This window comes from Lutra lutra, chromosome 11 (assembly GCF_902655055.1).
Source record: "Lutra lutra chromosome 11, mLutLut1.2, whole genome shotgun sequence".
NCBI lineage: Eukaryota > Metazoa > Chordata > Mammalia > Carnivora > Mustelidae > Lutra > Lutra lutra.
Genome location: NC_062288.1, coordinates 41,567,782 through 41,587,054, shown reverse-complemented (window position 1 = coordinate 41,587,054; position 19,273 = coordinate 41,567,782). Strand labels below are relative to the sequence as shown.

The 19,273-nt window shown below is 37.1% G+C and overlaps 1 protein-coding gene and 1 long non-coding RNA gene across 3 annotated transcripts in view; one reads left to right on the top strand and one right to left on the bottom strand.

Moving 5' to 3' along the window:
• Positions 1-19,273, top strand: part of COL28A1 (collagen type XXVIII alpha 1 chain) — a 151,583-nt gene that overhangs the window by 45,221 nt on the left and 87,089 nt on the right. For both annotated transcript variants that reach the window (XM_047695594.1, XM_047695593.1), the window contains exons 13-17: positions 239-307; positions 7,466-7,534; positions 10,353-10,421; positions 13,912-13,980; positions 17,783-17,851. In XM_047695594.1, coding sequence (XP_047551550.1) covers positions 239-307; positions 7,466-7,534; positions 10,353-10,421; positions 13,912-13,980; positions 17,783-17,851 — 345 coding nt within the window. The remainder of the gene's footprint in view (positions 1-238; positions 308-7,465; positions 7,535-10,352; positions 10,422-13,911; positions 13,981-17,782; positions 17,852-19,273) is intronic.
• LOC125081116 (uncharacterized) overlaps positions 17,218-19,273 on the bottom strand; it is a 126,827-nt gene continuing 124,771 nt past the window's right edge. Inside the window, exon 3 of the long non-coding RNA XR_007121585.1 lies at positions 17,218-17,404. This is a non-coding gene — a long non-coding RNA (uncharacterized LOC125081116). The remainder of the gene's footprint in view (positions 17,405-19,273) is intronic.

Here is a 19,273-nt window from a genome sequence, read left to right as displayed (position 1 = left end):
GCTAAAATTGGTGTATTGCCCTTACACAAGAAGGGATGAAGAGTATTTTAGAGTAACTTGTTCACTTAAATTCAAGCTATTTCTCCTCCTCCAGAATGTTTTTTTTTTTTGTCTTTATGAATGTGAAAAGCTTGAGTATTTTGGAATATATCTTTGTTGAAATCTCCAGAGTATCTCGTGCTATGTATATACTTTATCTAAAAACTCAAACTTTCATTTGATTATTTCTTTCTCTTAGGGGGAAAGAGGTCAGGAAGGAAGAACAGGGGCTCCAGGACCGATTGGCATTGGGGAGCCAGGCCAGCCAGTAAGTAGCAAGAAACTCTAGATGGAATAAAAAGGACAAATACAGTTCTTATGTGCCCTTTGTGCTTAGACTAAATGGTTAAATTAAGCCCATGTTGCATCTTTTGGGATAACAAAAGACAATAATTATGCAAGGGCCAGATCCAAGTGTTATTTTTCATAACACTTGAAATAGAACCCCCCCACACACACATGATATGTACAACTGGCTGTCTCTTGCTGAAATCTCTTAAAAGATTAATCAGCTTGTCCAAGAAGAAAAGAGATCTCATGTGTCAAAATCTCCTGGGGGGTAGGAGAACTGGATTTAGGTCTAAGGTCTATACTTTGTACCGACTTTCCTGGAGCAATGAGAAAATCATTGAGAATAAGGACATTGCTCATTACCTAGCTTATGAGTATACTCTCAAGCTAGGACTGATGAAGGTAGACAGGTAATACCTGTGTTATTTGCAGCTTCTAGCCTATGTAGCTGTGAAGTTCACTATTTTTGCAGAAGAGAATGAAAGTGTTTCTATCAAAAGAGATCTGAAGAAGAAATGAATAAAACATGACTATCCTAGTATAGAAATGCTCTTAACTTTTCAAGTAATCATTTTTCTCCCAGAAAAGAACAGTAAGTTACTCACTGAGATACATACAAAAACAACTGGTTTGGATCAGAAGAATTAATATTGTTAAAATGTCCATACTACCTGAAACAATCTACAGATTCTATGGAATTCCTATCAAAATTCCAATGGCATTTTTCATGGGAACAGAACAAACAACCTTAAAATTTGTATAGAGCCACAAAAGAACATGAATACCCAAAGCAACCTTGAGAAAGAGGAACAAAAGTGGAGGCGTCATACTTCCTGATTTCTAAATATACTACAAAGCTATAGCAATCAGAAGAGTATTGTATTGGCACAAAAACAGACACAGACTAATGGAACAGAGAGCCCAGAAGTAAAATCATACATGTATTGTCAGTTAATTTACAACAAAGAAGCCAAGAATATACAATGGGGAAAGGAGAGTCTTACTTAAATAAATGGTGTTGGGTAAACTGGACCACTATCTTATACCATATACAAAAATTAACTCAAAATAGATTTGAGTCTTGAATGTAAGACCTGAAACTATAAAATTCTTAAAAGAAAACTTAAGCAGTAAGCTCCTTGATATAGGTCTTAGCAATGATGTCTTAAATACCCAAAGTAAAAGGAATAAAATAAAAAATAAACAAGTTGGGACTACATCAAACTAAAAAGCTTCTGCACATCAAAGAAAACCCTCAATAAAATAGAAAGACAATCTACTGAGTGGTAGAAAATATTTTCAAATCATATATCTGAATATATATCCAAAATACATAAAGAACTCATACAATTCAATAATAACAACAACAAAATTCAATTAAAAATCAGGCAGAAGACTCAAATAGATATTTTGCAAAGGTGTACAGATGACCAACAGGTACATGAAAAGATGCTCAACATCATTAGTTACCAAGAAAATGCAAACCAAAATCAAAATGAGGTATCACTTCATACCTGTTAGAATGGCTATTATCAAAAATACAAGAATAACAAGTGTTGCTGAGGATGTGAAGAAGAGGGACCCCTCATGATTGTTGGTGGAAATGTAATTTGTATAGCTACTGTGGAAAACAATATGGAGGTTCTTAAAAAATTAAAAATAGAATTACTATATGATCCAGCCATCCCACTTTTGGGTATTTATTCAAAGAAAATAAAAGCACTAACTTGAAAACATTTATGCACTCCCATGTTCATTGCTATTCATAATAGCCAATATAGGGAATCAGACTAAATGTTCATTGATGGATAAGTGGATAAAGAAATTGAGATATATATATATATATATATCTGGAGAGAGAGAGAAAGATAAAATATATATAATTGAATACTATTGGATATAGATATAATTTTATATATGTATGTGTATATATATATATAAATATATAATGGTTTACTATTTAGTCATAACAAAGAATGCAGTCTTGCCATTTGCAACAACATGATGGACTCTGAAGACATTATACTAACTGAAAGAAGTCAGAGAAAAGCAAATACTATTTGCTCTCTCTTGTATGTGGAGCCTTAAAAACAAAAAAGCCAAACCAACTCCACAGATACAAAGAACAAATAAAATCAATTTTATTTCTATACTCTAGTAACAGACACTTAGAAATAAAAATTTTACATGTAATAGCATTTATAGTCATTAAAAAATAGAAATATTTGGGTGAAAATCTAATAAAACATGTGTAGGACTTGTATCCTAAAAACTACAAAGCACTAGTGAATGATATAAAGGAATATTTAATAAATTGAGAGACACACCATGTTCATGGATTGAATACGTGATATCATAAAGCTGTCAATCTCCTTCAGTCGATATAAGGTTTAATGTAAGTCTTTTAAATGTTCTAGTAAAATTTTGTATAGATACAGAAAAGGTTTTTTTAAGTTTTATATGGAAAGTCAAAGGAATTAGAATAGTTAAAAACATTTTGCAAAAAGAATAAATTTGAGGAAAGTATTTTATTCACATCCCTGTAGTAATCAAGATTGTGCAGTTCTGGTAGATCATAGAAATATGATCGGTGGAATAGAATAGAGAATCCAGATATAGACCACACACTGATTTTTTGATAAAGGTGCAAAAATAATTCGATGGAGAAAGGATAACTTTTTCAGCAAATAGTGCTGGATCGGTTGGATAGCCATACACCAAGAAAATGAACCTCAATTTAAGTAAGTTTCACACACATTTTATAAAAAATTAACTCAAAATGGCTCACAGACTTAAATGTGAAATGTAAAACTATGAAACTTTTGAATAAAACATAAGAGAAAATCTTTGGGACCTGCAGCTTGGTGGATTTCTTGGACATATTATGAAAAACATGATCCAAAAAAGAAAAAAGTTGATTAGTTGGACTCCTGGAAAATAAGAAATGTTTGTTCTATGACTCTGTTAAAAGGTTGAAAAGACAAGCTACCGATCAGGAAAAAGTATTTGCAAACCACATATCTGATGAAGGATTTATATTGAGATTGTATAAATTGCTCTCAAAAGTCAATATTTTAAAAATCTGATTAGAAAGCACATATGTATTATACATGTGTGTGTTTTTATATACACACATATATATACATATATCTACATGTATGTATATACAGTTATTGAACTTTTTAAAAAAAGATATTATTTATTTATTTGAGAGAGAGAGAGCACATGTGCGCAAAGTGTGGGAGAGGCAGAGGGACAAGCAGACTCCCTGCTGAGCGCTGAGCCCACTGCAGGGGCCAATGCAGCCCATGTGAGGCTTGATATGGCCCATGTGGGGCTGGATCCCAGGATCCTGAGATCATGACCTGAGCCGAAGTCAGATGCTTAACCAACAAAGCCACCTAGGTTATTGAACTTTTAACAATACGTCTTCCTAGCTAACATGCTTAAGATATCATCTGTATTGGCACCTAATCCTAAGAATAATGCACTGACTGTAGACTTTTTTAGAGAGAGAGAGAGAGAGAGACAGAGCACAAGCATGCGCACAGGGGTAGTGTGGTACAGAGGGAGAGAGAGAATCTTAAGCAGGCTGTATGCCCAGCACAGAGCCTAGGCTTATGAGCTTTATCTCAGCTTTAAATCTCTCCTTACTTTCCATGGAGTGAGCCAAAATTCTTGTTCCTGGTTCTCCCTCTTAGATTTTCTCGATGTATTTCCGCCACACAACCACACTCTTCCACCCAGGGCAGCCCCAAGCATCAGCTTCTATACGTACCACCCCAGGGTGCCTTTATTTGTTCATTTATTTATTTATTTTTGGGCTTCCAGTATGCCTTTAAAATTCGTGTTAAAGAAAAATTTGTATTGCTCTCCTTTTTGTTTGTAGCTAGAGAGTTTTCTCAGTACTGCCAGAACGTGGAGTTCTTGTTTGTTTACTCTCCAAGCCACAATTATACAACTCAGAGTGACACTGATGCCTGTGGTTTAATTGGGAACTGAAATCATAACAAAGGTGGGGCAGATCACAAGTAATGTATGAAAATGTTTTGCACCAAACTGTCATAATAAAAACCTGACATTGCAAGTTTTTAATTACTTAGAAGTAACATAAAGAGGGGCGCCTGGGTGGCTCAGTGGGTTAAGCCTCTGCCTTCAGCTCAGGTCATGATCCCAGGGTCCTGGGATTGAGCCTCACATCAGGCTCTCTGCTCCTCAGGGAGCCTACTTCCCCCACCCCCTCTGCCTGCCTCTCTGCCTGTTTGGGATCTCTCTCTGTCCAATAAATAAATAAAATCTTCAAAAAAAAAAAAAAAAAGAAGTAACATAGGGGCGCCTGGGTGGCTCAGTGGGTTAAAGCCTCTGCCTTCGGCTCGGGTCATGATCCCGGGGTCCTGGGATCGAGCCCCGCATCGGGCTCTCTGCTCGGCAGGGAGCCTGCTTCCTTCTCTCTCTCTCTCTGCCTGCCTCTCTGCTTACTTGTAATCTCTGTCTGTCAAATAAATAAATAAAATCTTTAAAAAAAAAAAAAAGAAGTAACATAAAGACTTACTTTGGGACTAAAAAAGGTTCTGCTGAAAGTTCTTTTTGTTTGTTTGAATGATTTCAAGTGGTTTCCAGTTTGTTTGTTTTTTTAATTAGAGGCATTCGTGAGTAGTCAGATAAGTCTGCCATAATTATGATTGCTTCTCACAACTTTTGAAAAGGACACTGTCTGTTTTTTATGGAAGCATTTCTGTTTTTTAAAAAGAATCCCTCAGTATCCACCCCAAGTACCTGCCCTTTCTCATCTTCCCTTCTGTTCAGCTGGAAAATATGAGAATGTACTGATGATGTGGGACATTACTCCTACAATTCATAGTAATTAAACCTTGATTCACTGCTTTTTTTAAATGCCTTTAAGTGATTGCTCATGAGCATTAGTTCTCTGTTCTCAACAGTGTGAAACACACGGCTCCTCAAAGCCACTATTGTCTTCTCTCTCACCTTGGCTGGTCGACTCTACAAATGCAGGGATGGAGGGAGAATTTGGTGTTTATGCTGTGCAGCAGCCTATTCTCCATGTTGCCGTATTGCCTCCCATAAACCATTCACTCTGAGGCTACCCTATTCATAAACATGCCCTGAAAGGACATTCTTGGCAATCAAAAGATTCAAGTAAAATAATTTTGACAGTGATAGCCGATATTTATTGAGTTCTCAGTATGTAAGAGCTTTAAGTCTCTCTGATTTACCCCTCGTATTAACACCTGTGCTTTAGGTAGGTGCTATTGTTACCACCATTATCAGAAGGATGCTGAACTTTAGAGAGATTTAATTCTTTGTTGGAGATCACGCTGCTAACACACAACAGAGCTGGAACTTGAACCCTGGTCCATATGACACCATAATAATATGCTCTCAATTACCATGAAAGACTGTAAGCTCTGTGAGACAAAGGAGCAGGTCTATCTGCCGTTCCTAGAACTTAGCACAGTGCCTTGCACCACCCACTAGGCATTTGCTGAATGAATGGGAAAAAAAAATTGAGTGAACTGGAAAAAGACTTCTTCGCATTTAATGCAAATTGTGTTATTTTCATTCGTTTTATCATTGGGAAAGAGGAATAATTTGTCAATTATTTTTGTTAAATTACATGGTGTTAACTAGGCACTTGCCTTTTTAGTTTGCAATCTAGTTTTCCTGCTTATATTTATTTTTCCGCTAGTTAATCTCTCTAACATTAAAGCAAGCTGTCATGGATATTAGTGCTTTGATGAAGGTCTTGGGTTGTTAAAAGCTATGTTTCCCATCACCATAGCAATTTAAATGGAATTAAATGTCAGCTTTTTCCTTTAATTAAAGTTTTTATGAATTGGGTAATGTATAAATACTGAAGAAGACTGTCTTTAAAGTATATAATATTTAGGGAAAGGCAAAAAAAAATGAACATGGGATACAATTAGCTTTCTTGTTTACAGATCTAAAACTATGATTGGTCACTGATTAACAAATGTTGCAGTCTACGTCTGCTACAAGGCTTCCTGAGAAATTACCTCTCAAATTACCCTGGATTATTGCATATTGAGCCCCAGATCGTTTAGAGTGTCTGCAGTGTGCTGGCTTTGGAGTTTCTGGGCACCTCAGTAGACTTTACATCATCTTAGGTTCACTTCCATGCCAAGCAAACCCTAAATATCTTTTTAGATCCCTCAGAGGAAAATCTCCAGTTTGTGCTTCTAAGATTCTTTTTAGTTTCTTTCTTTCTTTCTTTCTTTCTTTCTTTCTTTCTTTCTTTCTTTCTTTCTTTCTTTCTTTCTTTTTTTTTTGCTTTGTGACCTTCTGGCCAAGAATAAAGAGAGGGAGAATTTGTAGCCTTTTTAAAATTCCTACTTAAAGTGAATATCTTGCTGTTGTCTTTTATTTTTCAACTAGTATGTTTCCTGCTTGTCCACTTCAAAGCCCAAGACTCTTATTTTTCTTTCCTTCTGTGGGAAGCTGTCACCTTCCTGAGTGCCCTTCTGAGCAAGTTACCTGAACTTCTTAATTTGAATCACTGAGATCGAAAACCGTGCTGCCCCTGAATGATGCTATCAAGATTCCCATTTGCACATAAACCTCCAGCAGAGTCCAGCAGTCCTTGAAAGAATTCAAGTTTGAATCCAAATGTATCAGGATAGAAATTAAAGATGTGTAAACAGAATTCAGTGCTTTCAAGCAGCTGTGCACTGATTTCTTCACAGAGCTCCCCTGATACTTTTCAATTATTTAATCACTCTGCATCTTTGTCCAGACCACACAGCCCTAGATTTTTAGACTTTCCTCAGAGGATTTATCTCCTAATCCTTATTCTGAAGCATCACTTAATTCCCATTTTCCTCTAATTTGAGGACACCAGAATAGAACATCTTGTGCTAATTAAGTGGAATGAGCTATGTAATGGGAATATTATTCTTCACCACTCTATGATTCCACTAATCAGTGTGGAGTTTACTAGAAGGATTCCCACTAATAACTTAAGTAGGAATATATCACTGCATCCAGTGTGAACCAAAATATAACCACTCCTCTCTTCCTTCCTTCTCCTTCCTCTCGCTGCCCCCCCCATTCTCTCTTTCTCTCTCTCTTCCTGCTCCTCATTCCCTCTTCTACACAGGGTCCCCGTGGTCCTGAGGGAGCACCAGGAGAGAGGGGATTACCAGGAGAAGGATTTCCAGGGCCAAAGGTAACAATACCTTCTGTACTCTGATAAAAATGCTTTGCCTTGCATGGTCATGATTTCCAACTTTAAAAAACTGTGTCCTACAATGGAATACTATGCAGCCATCAAAAGAAATGAAATCTTGCCATTTGTGACAACGTGGATGGAACTAGAGGGTATTATGCTTAGCGAAATAAGTCAATCAGAGAAAGACAACTATCATATGATCTCCCTGATATGAGGAAGTGGAGATGCAACGTAGGTTAAGGGGATAGGAGAAGAATAAATGAAACAAGATGGGATCGGGAGGGAGACAAACCATAAGTTGACTCTTAATCTCACAAAACAAACTGAGGGTTGCTGGGGGGAAGGGTGTTGGGAGAGGGTGGTGGGGTTATGGACATTGGGGAGGGTATGTGCTATGGTGAGTGCTGTGAAGTGTGTAAACCTGGCGATTCACAGACTTGTACCCCTGGGGATAAAAATATATGTTTATGTTTATAGAAAATAAAAAATTAAAAAAAAACTTTGTCCTAGCCAATTATCAGAAGTAAGTATTTTCTTGACCATCTTCACCCCATTAAATAAAGGAATATGTACCTTTCCCTTAACATGAAACTATAGTGAAATTTGCAGTTATAAATAACTATTTGGCAGACTTTTACCTCATATAATTATGGTGTATGAAAGGAGAAATCTCTCTTACTCTGTAGTCCTTAAACCATAGTGATAAGTAGTATCTTCGTGTCCAGAAGAGAAGTTATGGAGCATAGCAATGCCTGAAGTTTCCTCACCGCTTTGTTTTGTGAAACACAGATAAGAAACTAATAAACCAGTTTGTAATCATATTGTCATTAGTATAGTAAGAAGGAAATACAGGTGGGTGGACAGAACAGGAATTACCTTGTTATCATAAGGGGCAAAATGCTGTGAGAAACATACCTTTTACCCGGCAATTGAGGATTTAAATGTTTCTATTGCTTCCCATGTATAATTCTGGGCACTCAAGTTCTTCTGGACCAGGTTGGCAAACTTATTCTGTAAAGGGCCAGATGATAAATAATTTAGGCTGTGTGAGCAATGTGGTATCTGTCAGGGCTGTACTTTGCTGACCTATGGTCTGGGCTGGTTTCCCACATCTACCAAAGACCACATAGGAAATGATTTTCCAAGACACTTTGGGCAGCATCAACATTTCAGAGTAAGCAAGAATACATTTTGCAGTCCTTTTCCCTTCTTTTCTAAATTCTTTCTTCCAAACACATGTGCATGTAAACACACACACTGCCCTGAGAGGCACATGCTGTTTTCTAAGTGTCTAAGAACTTCTACTTCAGCTGTTTGGTCAGGTCACTAAGATCTGGCCTTCTCCCGCCATCCTCATGCTCTAAAATATCTCATTCTTATCCTCTTCAGCCATGATCCATATAGAATATGGATTCTGTGAGAAACCTGAATCTCGACTACAGGGAGATCAATTAGTTAAAACCTAATTTATACTAAGCTGTGAATGACTATGGGCTTGGATTTTAAAAGAGGCCCTTCTTAACTGAATAACTTAAATTTGTCATCATCAAAGGGAATAATCTGTAGGATAAAGGGGACAGTCCAAATGCCCTGACCTAACCAGAGAGTCACTATCGGAAGACAGGCCAGCAGTTAGTGCTACATTTCAGTATGTTTTTAAATACATAATTTCTTAAGGGTTTTTTTTTGTGTGTGTGTGTCATATAATAAATTTCTGTTTATGTGTAGTCAAAATAACCTGGGAAATTCAAATAGCCAAGGTTATTTCTCTTTATAACCTGTGAGGATTTTTAACATAAATAAGTAAATGAGAAGTGAATAAGCGAAAGACTAAGAAGCAGACTGAGGGCGAGTCTTAGCGACAGGTTCAACTGTACGTCATAATGACACAGTCTCACTCATAATAACCCACAGCACTGCACCGCCCTGCATCTCATCACAGAAAGAATCCATTATATTCAGCGTTACTTTAGGGTCAACTTATGTGATTATACTCTGTGGTAATTATCAGAAGAACCCATTAGTCACAATACTTCATTCCCCATCCAGCAGGGTCAATGGGCGTTTTCTCTATGTGCTATTTGAAGTTACTTTCCAATGATGTAGAGCCGAAGTGAATAAGTTATGAGTAAAGAGGTACTTAAAGGTATATTTTCCATTTTCCTAGGTTTCTTGCAAGTGTTCTCTGATTTTACTCTAGGTTTAAATAAACTCATGAAATGAATGCTATTCCTAATTAATTATATGGTTTACTTTTCACACAAATGCAGAAAATGTCATGACTTCATTGAGATTACATTACAACCAGAGCTATTCACATAGGTTGTGTGACTTAAGGGAACTTCCTAGAAGATTTTCTATGAATTGTTTTAAAACCAAATTTTCAAAGAACATTTATAAAGTATGATATAAAACATTGAGTGAGTAACTCAATATTAGCAAGTATTAGTTCATATGCTAATATGAGAGAAAATTTTCATTCTGTGATAGATCTAGTCAAGCAGTGTTAAGGAAATGGAGAATTGATTCAGTTTGTTGTACAATACGATTAGTTAGGTCCCCCATTTCCAGATATTTCTATCAGGATAGGAGCTCTTTTCCAACTTTAGTGATGCTGTGTATGTATTCTGTTTGGACAGATTCTTTCCTTTCTAGGAGTATTAAAACTATATATTTTTTGCAAGTTACAAATGTTTGGGTCAGCTAGAATTATCCATTTGTAATGAGCAGTGAATTTGGATGTTTTTGATGCTTCAACTATTTTTTAAATCCTGACTTTTATTAATATGCTGATATTTCTCCCATACACTTTCAGGGTGAAAAAGGCTCTGAAGGACCAATTGGCCCACAAGGATTACAAGGCCTGTCAATCAAAGGGGACAAGGTACTGCATATAGAGTATACAATAGGAAAGATGCCAATAAAATTATTTATGTCCAATGTTCTTTATGCATTTACATTTATGGACTGTATTCAGCCTAATGACTGTATCATTATAAATCAAGTATATGCAAGATATATTATTATGTAGGATGAATTACAATTGAAAATATTCCTTCGTGTTTACTTACAGTCATGTCTCATTTATTTGGGTTTTTGACTTCCAGCAAAACTATCTTCAGCTAAGCAGCTTTAAAGTTGAACAATAGCAAAACAGACCTCTTCTGAGTAAAGAAAGTAGTTTTTAAAAATGTATTGGCTTGACCCCATTACAGAACGTGTATGTCCATCCTTAGATGTTTGCTCAAAAAATATTACCTTAAATGGGACTAAAATAGGAGGACTTATTCAAGAAAGCTAGCACTGATGCTCTCTAATAAGGACCCAAAGGGATCCACCTTAGTTGAACAAAGTTAGGTTTATAGATTCATTGCTGTGAGGGAGACCACATGCTATGGGGAACCCATCACTACTCAGTAAGAAGATGAAAGATTTCTTTTATAGGATTTGGGCTTTTGTTAGGTGATTTGGGGACATGTCTAAGAAGGTAGGGGTTGACTTTGGATTGGATGCTGTTAGACCTCATATCCATTTGGAGTCATTTATATGTTAATCTCTAAGCATATCATCACATTATATTATATTAGAATAATGATTTATATTCATGATTATAGGTGTTGTGTATTGATTTTGAATTACTTATTTCTTTTATTTACTGGAAGTTGTCTCTCTTAGACATCTGTATTTAAATAGCAGAGATACTGGTAAATAGTAAATTATACAAATTTTAGTAGTAATGTTGTTCTTGATTCAAACAGTTCAGCTCCAGCTCAAAAATACCCTAAAAATACATAAGACTTCCTTCCTTTAGAGCAGTGAGAACTGAGTACAACAGATCTATTGTTTTATGAGTTTAGTCAATTAACTTTTTCAGGTGTTGCTGTCATGGCATTTTTGTTTTTACACCTGGAGCTTATGCAAAGAAAATACATTGAAATATCGGACATTATTACATAGTAATCACAAGGCTTTCATTTGCTACTCCCTCACCAAATCCTCACTCTTCCCTCTCTCTTCTTTTCCTGTTCTTTTCTATATAACATTAGATTTAAGCACTTTGGTGTAATTCAAGTGATAAGATAAGGGCTCTCAAAATACGTAATTAGTAAAACACAAAGAAGTGGTCTTGATACAGATATTAAATGTATATAATAATGCACAAAAGAGGATCCTTCTTATGTGTTCATTGAATATTTGCAGAATAGTGGTTATGAGTGGGTTCTGGAGTCAGAAAGAGTGAACTTGAATCTTGCCCTTGTCATCTAATGGTTGTGTGATACAAGGTACTTAACCTCATCTGGAAGATAGGGATGCTTTTTTTCAGAGGGTTCTCGTGAGGACTGAGTGAGATAAAGCATGAAAAACATTTAGCACAGGGCCTGCCATGTGACACACAATCCAATTCTGAATCAGAATAATCCAGCTCTGAACTAGAACTTGAGTCTGGTACATTTTTCCTTCTAAGATATTTATTTAGACTGGGGATGACACAAAGTAAAACACTAAGAGGCCTATTCCAGGGCATGTCTTAACGATGGGATCAGCTTGCTTGCTCGCTCCTTCCTTCCTTCCTTCTTTCCTTCCTTCCTTTCTCTCTCTCTCTCTCTTTCTTTCTTTCTTTCTTTTCTTTCTCTCTCTCTCTCTTCCTTTCTTTCTCTCTCTTTCTTTCTTTCTTTCTCTTCTCCAGGTTCCACGCTAAGCAGAGAGCACAACGCAGGGCTGAAACTCATGATCCTAAGATCAATACATGAGCTGAGATTAAGAGTCAGATGCTTAACAGACTGAGCCACCCAGACTCCTCTAATATTATGTGAAGTAAGATCTAATGATACGGTTTTGTTCGTAAAAACATTTATTTAGCCCAGGCATTGGCAAACCATGGGACTGGCTGTTATTCTTAGAAATAGTGTTTTTATTTTTTATTTATTTTTTAAAGATTTTATTTATTTATTTGACAGACAGAGATCACAAGTAGGCAGAGAGGCAGGCAGGGGTGGGGGAGGGGAAGCAGACTCCCCGCTGAGCAGAGAGCCAGATGTGGGGCTCCATACCAGGACCCTGGGATCATGACCTGAGCTGAAGGCAGAGGCTTACCCACTGAGCCACCCAGGTGCCCCAGAAATAGTGTTTTTAGAATGCAGGCACATCTGTGCATTTAGATATTGTCTGTGGTTGCTTTTGCTTGACCAAAGCAGTGTTCATGACTTATGATAGAGACCTTAGTATTGCCCTCAAGAATAAAATGTTTACTGTCCAGCTGTTTAAGAACAAGTTCATGGATCCTGATGGAGCCTAAATACAACTGACATTTAAATGTCTGGGATGCTTGGTTAGCTCAGTTGGTAGAGCACATGACTCTTAATCTCAGGGCTGTGAGTTCAAACCCCATGTTGGGCATGGAAACTTCTTCAAAATATAAAAATTAAAACATGCATCTCTTTGTCTCTTTGCTATTCTGAGATGTGCTAGGTGTCGTTCTTGCTCCTAGCACATCTAGGTGTTAGATCTGCTTAAAGTGCTTTCCTCTGTGATTCTACCTGGTTCTTTCCCTCTCCTCAGTGAGGCCATCCCTGTCCGGCTTATTTAAGCAAAACTGTAGCTTTCTCCACTTTCCCTGGTTTGTTGTTCTCCTTTGCACATATCCTTATTCAACATATTACTTCTTTTATCTATTTATCTTGTTTACCATCTTCTGATTTTTCCTATTAAAATGTAAGCTCTGTGAAAAGAGAGATTTTTGGCTGTTTAGGTCACTGTTGTTTCCCCAGCATTTGGAAGATTTCCTGGCACATAATGGGCACTCGCAAGTATTTGTTGAAAGACACAAAGAATGAATGAATGATAGTGTTCTTTTTACTGATAACTCTCACTTTGTTTCCCAAATTTACATGGAAGGAAAAGGTGAGATTCTTTAATTCTGTTGCATTTACCTTAGATAATTTTTTAATTTTTAAACTGTATTTTAGCAAGATGTGGAGGGGAAAAGGTATTCAGAAAATAGTCACACATTTCTCTCTCAAGTCCTGACTTTTTTGGACCCTATGAATATTAGACTTTTAAATATTTCTACTATAATCCTAACAGGAAGTGTTTGTGTCATTATAACAACCATTTGGGAATTTTTGGTCCTTGTGAGAAAAATGATTAATAAATATAAACTGGTCCAAATATTCACCAGTTAAGACCACATAGTGAAAATATTCATTCACTCTTTTGGCAAACTTGAACTACAAACTGTAAAGAAACAGAGCTTTCTAACTTTTTATGTTGAACCCTTTTATGGTATGATAGATTTTAATTTAGCATAATTCAAGATTAGCAAAATATGGGAGAATGAGGTTTATTGTTATATTTCTGATTTATTTTCTATACAGGGGGATTTGGGACCTGTGGGACCCCAGGGACCAATGGGCATCCCTGGAATCGGGAGTCAAGGGGAACAGGTAATCAGAGCTTTCTCTCTTTCCATTCAGTACAGAGAACTCTGACCCAGTCCTGGTGTTCACTGAAATCCAGTCCTGCAAACACCTATTAGTATATTTGATAGTCAAATTGCAATGGGATATACAACCAAAAGTGAATGTAGGGAAGGAAAAGATGATTCTGTAGGATTTTATTTTTTAGAACTTCCAAAGATTAAAAAAATAAAATGTGTGTTTCTTGGGGCCGTGATTTTAGCATTCATGCCTAATTAATAGGATAAGAGTTTGAGAGTGATTTTATATTTTTAGGTTTCCTTAGGAGCAGTGGTTTATTTATCTGTTGATTTGTGTCTTTTCCCCTTAAGGCTTTGCGAATGATTAAATCTCACTCTCTTCCAATGGCAAGGGAGTAGTATTTCCCACCCCCTAGCCATGGACCAATCTAAAAAAAGTATTAAACTTAAAACAAGGACCAGAATCAGAGGTAACTATTGAACTTAAAGGGCACTGTTACTGAACGGAAGAAAATCAGAGATAAGGTTTATCAACGACAATTGGCTTCTCTTAGAAAGAAGGAAAGCTCTCTAAGGATGTCTCTACATTCATGGTTCCAACTGCTTACAAAATCTTCTGACCATAACTTTTGGAAAAGGGCAATTTGTTAGATCTAAATAATATAAAGATAATGTAACAGTACTATCTACCTACAGAATCTTGTTTAATCAAAGTGATAAACAAATCCAAATTTATGTTGACTTTCCTCCTACATAGAAAGTGGACAGTTTGACTAAGATTTATGATTAAGGTGTGAATTATTCTGTTGCTAGAGAATGAATAGTGCTTCCTTTATCTAGGACAGTGGGAAAAGATTAAAAGAGAGAGAGAGAGAGAGAGATAATTCCAAATCTCATTGTTGACATTTACTCTGAGTTTATCTCTAACCATCTTGAAATTAATTAGTGTTTTTGTTGTTGTTAGTCCAAGCAACAGCAAAGTTGGATATTTCTCCTTTTTCTATTGCCTTTCTCTTGATAGAGATCCTAGTGGTAATATATTAGTAGGATTAAGATGCAGGAAAAGCCAAGATAAGTCTGTATATAACTGTTTAGATAATAATTAAGAGCTGGATATTTTGACTATGCAAGGATTGTGATTTGAGTATAGCACCAGGCAGTCTCAGACTTTGCAGTTTGCTTGCTGATTTCAGCCAGGCTTACATTCTGATCCTGGAAGTGGCTGGATAGTCCTAGGTCTTGTGGTCCTGGTGCTGAGTCACCACTATAGGGCTGAAAATGAGGTTCAAAGAAAGCCAAATCTTTCCAGATGGTCTGCTAATTCTGGACCTCCCACCTGCAACTTCCTGTTGCCTTTAATGCTGGTTCTTGGTGGGTGTTGTTGTTCTTCAGCTTTAAAAAAAATATCTCTTTGACTTCTTTTATTTTCTTACCTCTTTCTCTCCAGATTTCCAGGAGAAAATTATTTTTAAGGTAGATGTGACCATATGGAGCTGACCCCTACTGGATAGGAGACTGAATAGAATGCATCATTTCTAAACTACTCTGAACAAGAAAGGAATTTGTTTGCCCTTTTAAGACAGATGATTTAATTCCTACTTAAATGTAACCTCTGTTTATATAGTTATTCATTTTTCTTCTTATCCTTAATTTGACATGTTTACCCATTGAATTACTGTTGTTATTAGATCTTCTTAATTCTCTTACAGAAATGATTTCCCCCACTCATCTGTTTTGGGGGAGCTCCTGTTTTCAGGAACATGTTGTTAATATGCCTCAAGGGACCTGCAGATTCTCATGAAATGTTTGGAGGCTTGACCACTTCAACTCTGTTATAAATTGGAGTGAAAATACAAATAACCACATTTACATGTGTGCACACATATATGCATGGATCTCTGAATTTTTTTGGTTCCTTGTTGCGTGTCATGTTACTTACAGATGATTGTAAGATTTTTTCTAATAACAACATTATGATTCCTTCTCATAATAACCTTAGCTTTATTAAACTGTTTAGACTGCTTCATCTTCATTAACCAGAGAAAATGATATTTATAATTAAAAAGTAAACAAACAGTTGTATCTTCCCGCTGGAAAAAAGGGGATATCACTTGTAATAAAATAATCATGTATCTGTCACCATTATTTACACAATCATGGCTTGTGGGGTGTGAGCAAAATAAAATTTTAGTCTTTTCTCATCAACCCTTTAAATATTTTTCAGGGGGCAAGTTTTTTCTTTTTCTTCCTGCTGGAAGAAAATACTAACGAGTTACACACTTTTCCTATCACTTTTAGGAAATAAAAAGCTATAGTGTCACCTCTAAGTTGTAACTCATGGTTTCAATTGTATAATAAAAATTATCTAATTAATATATTAACTTTCCTTTAAATCTTCATTTATCTGGTGTGAGTTATAGGGAGAACCTGCGGTACATGGGAAGGAATGTGCTTCTCATTCCTGCCAGGTCAAATCAAGGATGAGAGTAGAGGGGGAGGCCACAGAGGTTCTTTCTTGGCTTATCTATTGTCACACAGCTTTGGATCCTCTAGTCTTGACAGATGTTTGACAGCGAGTTTCCTTGTGGGGCTCCTGCATTGCTCCTGTGACTGCCACTCTTGGGACATGGATGATGGACTCTCTTTCTCCAGCTTTTTCTCCCCATCAGCCTCTGTTTTTCTGGCGGTCTATTCTATACCGATTCTCTCTGTTGGAATTCCACTGCTCCTCCAGGTCCTCTCGGACAGGATTCCAAATGATTCCAGGCCAACCCTGTCTCTTACCTAGAGTATATCTAGTTCACAGAAAAAAAAACTTGCATGGCCTTTGCCCTGACCAACCCTGGATAGATGGGTTGATCCAACCCCAGTCCTCTCTTGGCCATCACCATCCATTTTAGCTTTTGCAGGTGTGAGTCAGACACAGGTCCCTTGTGTTGCCAAGGCAGAAATCAAAGCCAACAAGTGGTTTCACCGAAGCTCTTTCTAGAATGCAGTAAAGAGAGAAGCAACCCAAACTCCTCCCATTTTCTTCAAAGAAAACACTTCATAAGATTACTTTCTCCAAAGAACTTATTAATCCTATCTGCTTCCCTTTTCTACCCACAATGTGGGAATCTAGTGTTTAGACATTCTTTAGTCCGGTGTCTACAGACTATTGCTTCTTAGAACCTAAGGTCAAACCTTTGATTTAACATCCTGATATATTGTGATTGAGACAGCTAGACTATAGGATTGCCTGCATGGGACTGAAATGTGAAACAGGTTAATGAGAAGGGATTTTGTCTGATTTGGAACTCCAAGCTGGCATGGTGTCCCTGTTCATTGGGGTCTTCAGAGGTTCCGTCTTCATTCTTGGGAGTCTTGTCCTTCTCAGGGTGTTTTCCTCACCCACATGATCCAGAATAGCCACTGTGTCTTCACTTCAGCCACTGCGGGAGGGGAATAGGGGAGGGAAAGGCATGCCTCTTCCTTTATCATGAATTAGCGATTGCACACATCACTTCCGTTGTATCCCATTGGCCCGAATCCAGTCCATTTGGCAACACCTGGCTGCACCAGGAACTGGGAAACATGGTCATTATTCTAGGCAGCTAAGCAGGTGAGCTGCAATTTTCTTACTATGGAAGAAGGGGAGAATGCATATTATGGTTCCACTAGCAGCCTCCACCATGCCATTCAACAAATACCGAGTATGACTACTATATGTTGGGATGTGAACTCCATTTTCACTTTAAAGGGTCTGAAACCACTTTTATCCAAATTTCTTAATTTCACTAATGCTATTTTTTAAACATTTTATTTTAAAGGGAATCCAGGGTCCTATGGGTCCACCTGGTCCACAAGGACCTCCAGGACAAGGCTTGCCTGGTTCCAAGGTAAATTTCAGAATGGAAGTAGAGTTTAATATAGCTATGGTCTAGTTGCTATTTCCTGGTCAGTAGCTAGTGCATTGGGAAAGCAGCAGATGAAATGAACTTAAAAATCAGATTTCTACTAAATGCAAATGGTACTAATATTTCTGGTGGTTTAGTTAATGTGATATATACTCTTTACACTTTTAGAAGCATTTATTTAGACAATCTTAATTTATTGTTTTCTTTATTACTTTGTTTCAAGAGATCCTCTTCTCGAAGTAGAAGCTACCTGTGGGCTGGCTAATCCATTCTCACCAACAGTCCCACAGTAGGCCTACCTCCTGACACATTTAATTAAAGAGATGGAGTCAGAAATAAAGAAAAATCTTCTCTGAATGTGGGAAGCATTTTATGTCCTAAATTAAAACCATTATTTATCCCTTAGGAAGAGGCATGGCCCTTCTTATTTAACAAACTGTCCTTAATGTTGCTTCAAATGATCACTAACCATTATTAAATAAATACTGCCCTGACTGTAGTCACCTTCCAGCATACTCCTTAGGGATAGCCATGTAAGAAGCAGCTCAGCAGCAGAAAGTTACTGTCCTTGAGGTTTTTGCATTGGGCTCATCATTGGAAGCTTAGGTTTTTCTCTCCACTTATGATAGTGCTCTTGATTCACAATCATTCTGGCTTCTCATGTGTCAATTTCAGTTGTTGTGGGATATAATTGCCTATCTTCCAGGTGCCCTACACATTTTGAGTATGCTACCTAGCCTATATATAACTTTTTATTTTTTTTTATTTTTTTTTTAAAGATTTTATTTATTTATTTGACAGAGAGAAATCACAAGTAAGCAGAGAGGCAGGCAGAGAGAGAGGAGGAAGCAGGCTCCCTGCTGAGCAGAAAGCCCGATGTGGGGCTCAAACCCAGGACCTGGGATCATGACCTGAGCCGAAGGCAGCGGCTTAACCCACTGAGCCACCCAGGCGCCCCCCTATATATAACTTTTTAGATTTTATTTATTTATTTGAGAGAGTGAGTGAGGTGGGGGGGAGAAAGCACTTGGTGGGGGGCAGAGAGAGAGAGAGAAGCAGTCTCCCCACTGAACAAGGATCCTGACATGGGGCTCGATCCCAGGACCCTGAGATCATGACCTGAGTTGAAGGCAGATGCTTAACCGACTGAGCCACCCAGGTGCCTCTACCTAGCCTATATTTTAAGCCAGACCATTATATATTCCAAATTTGGTAAAACTCCATCTACCTGAAGGGATGTTAGGCAAATACATATATTTGAATTATAGACAAACATATACTGAAATAGTATATATTAAAAATATTTTTCATGTTTTATATTACTATATATCATGAGTATTAATATCAATAATATAATTAACATCTATCTATTATGTATATATTTGAACACATATATATGAATTG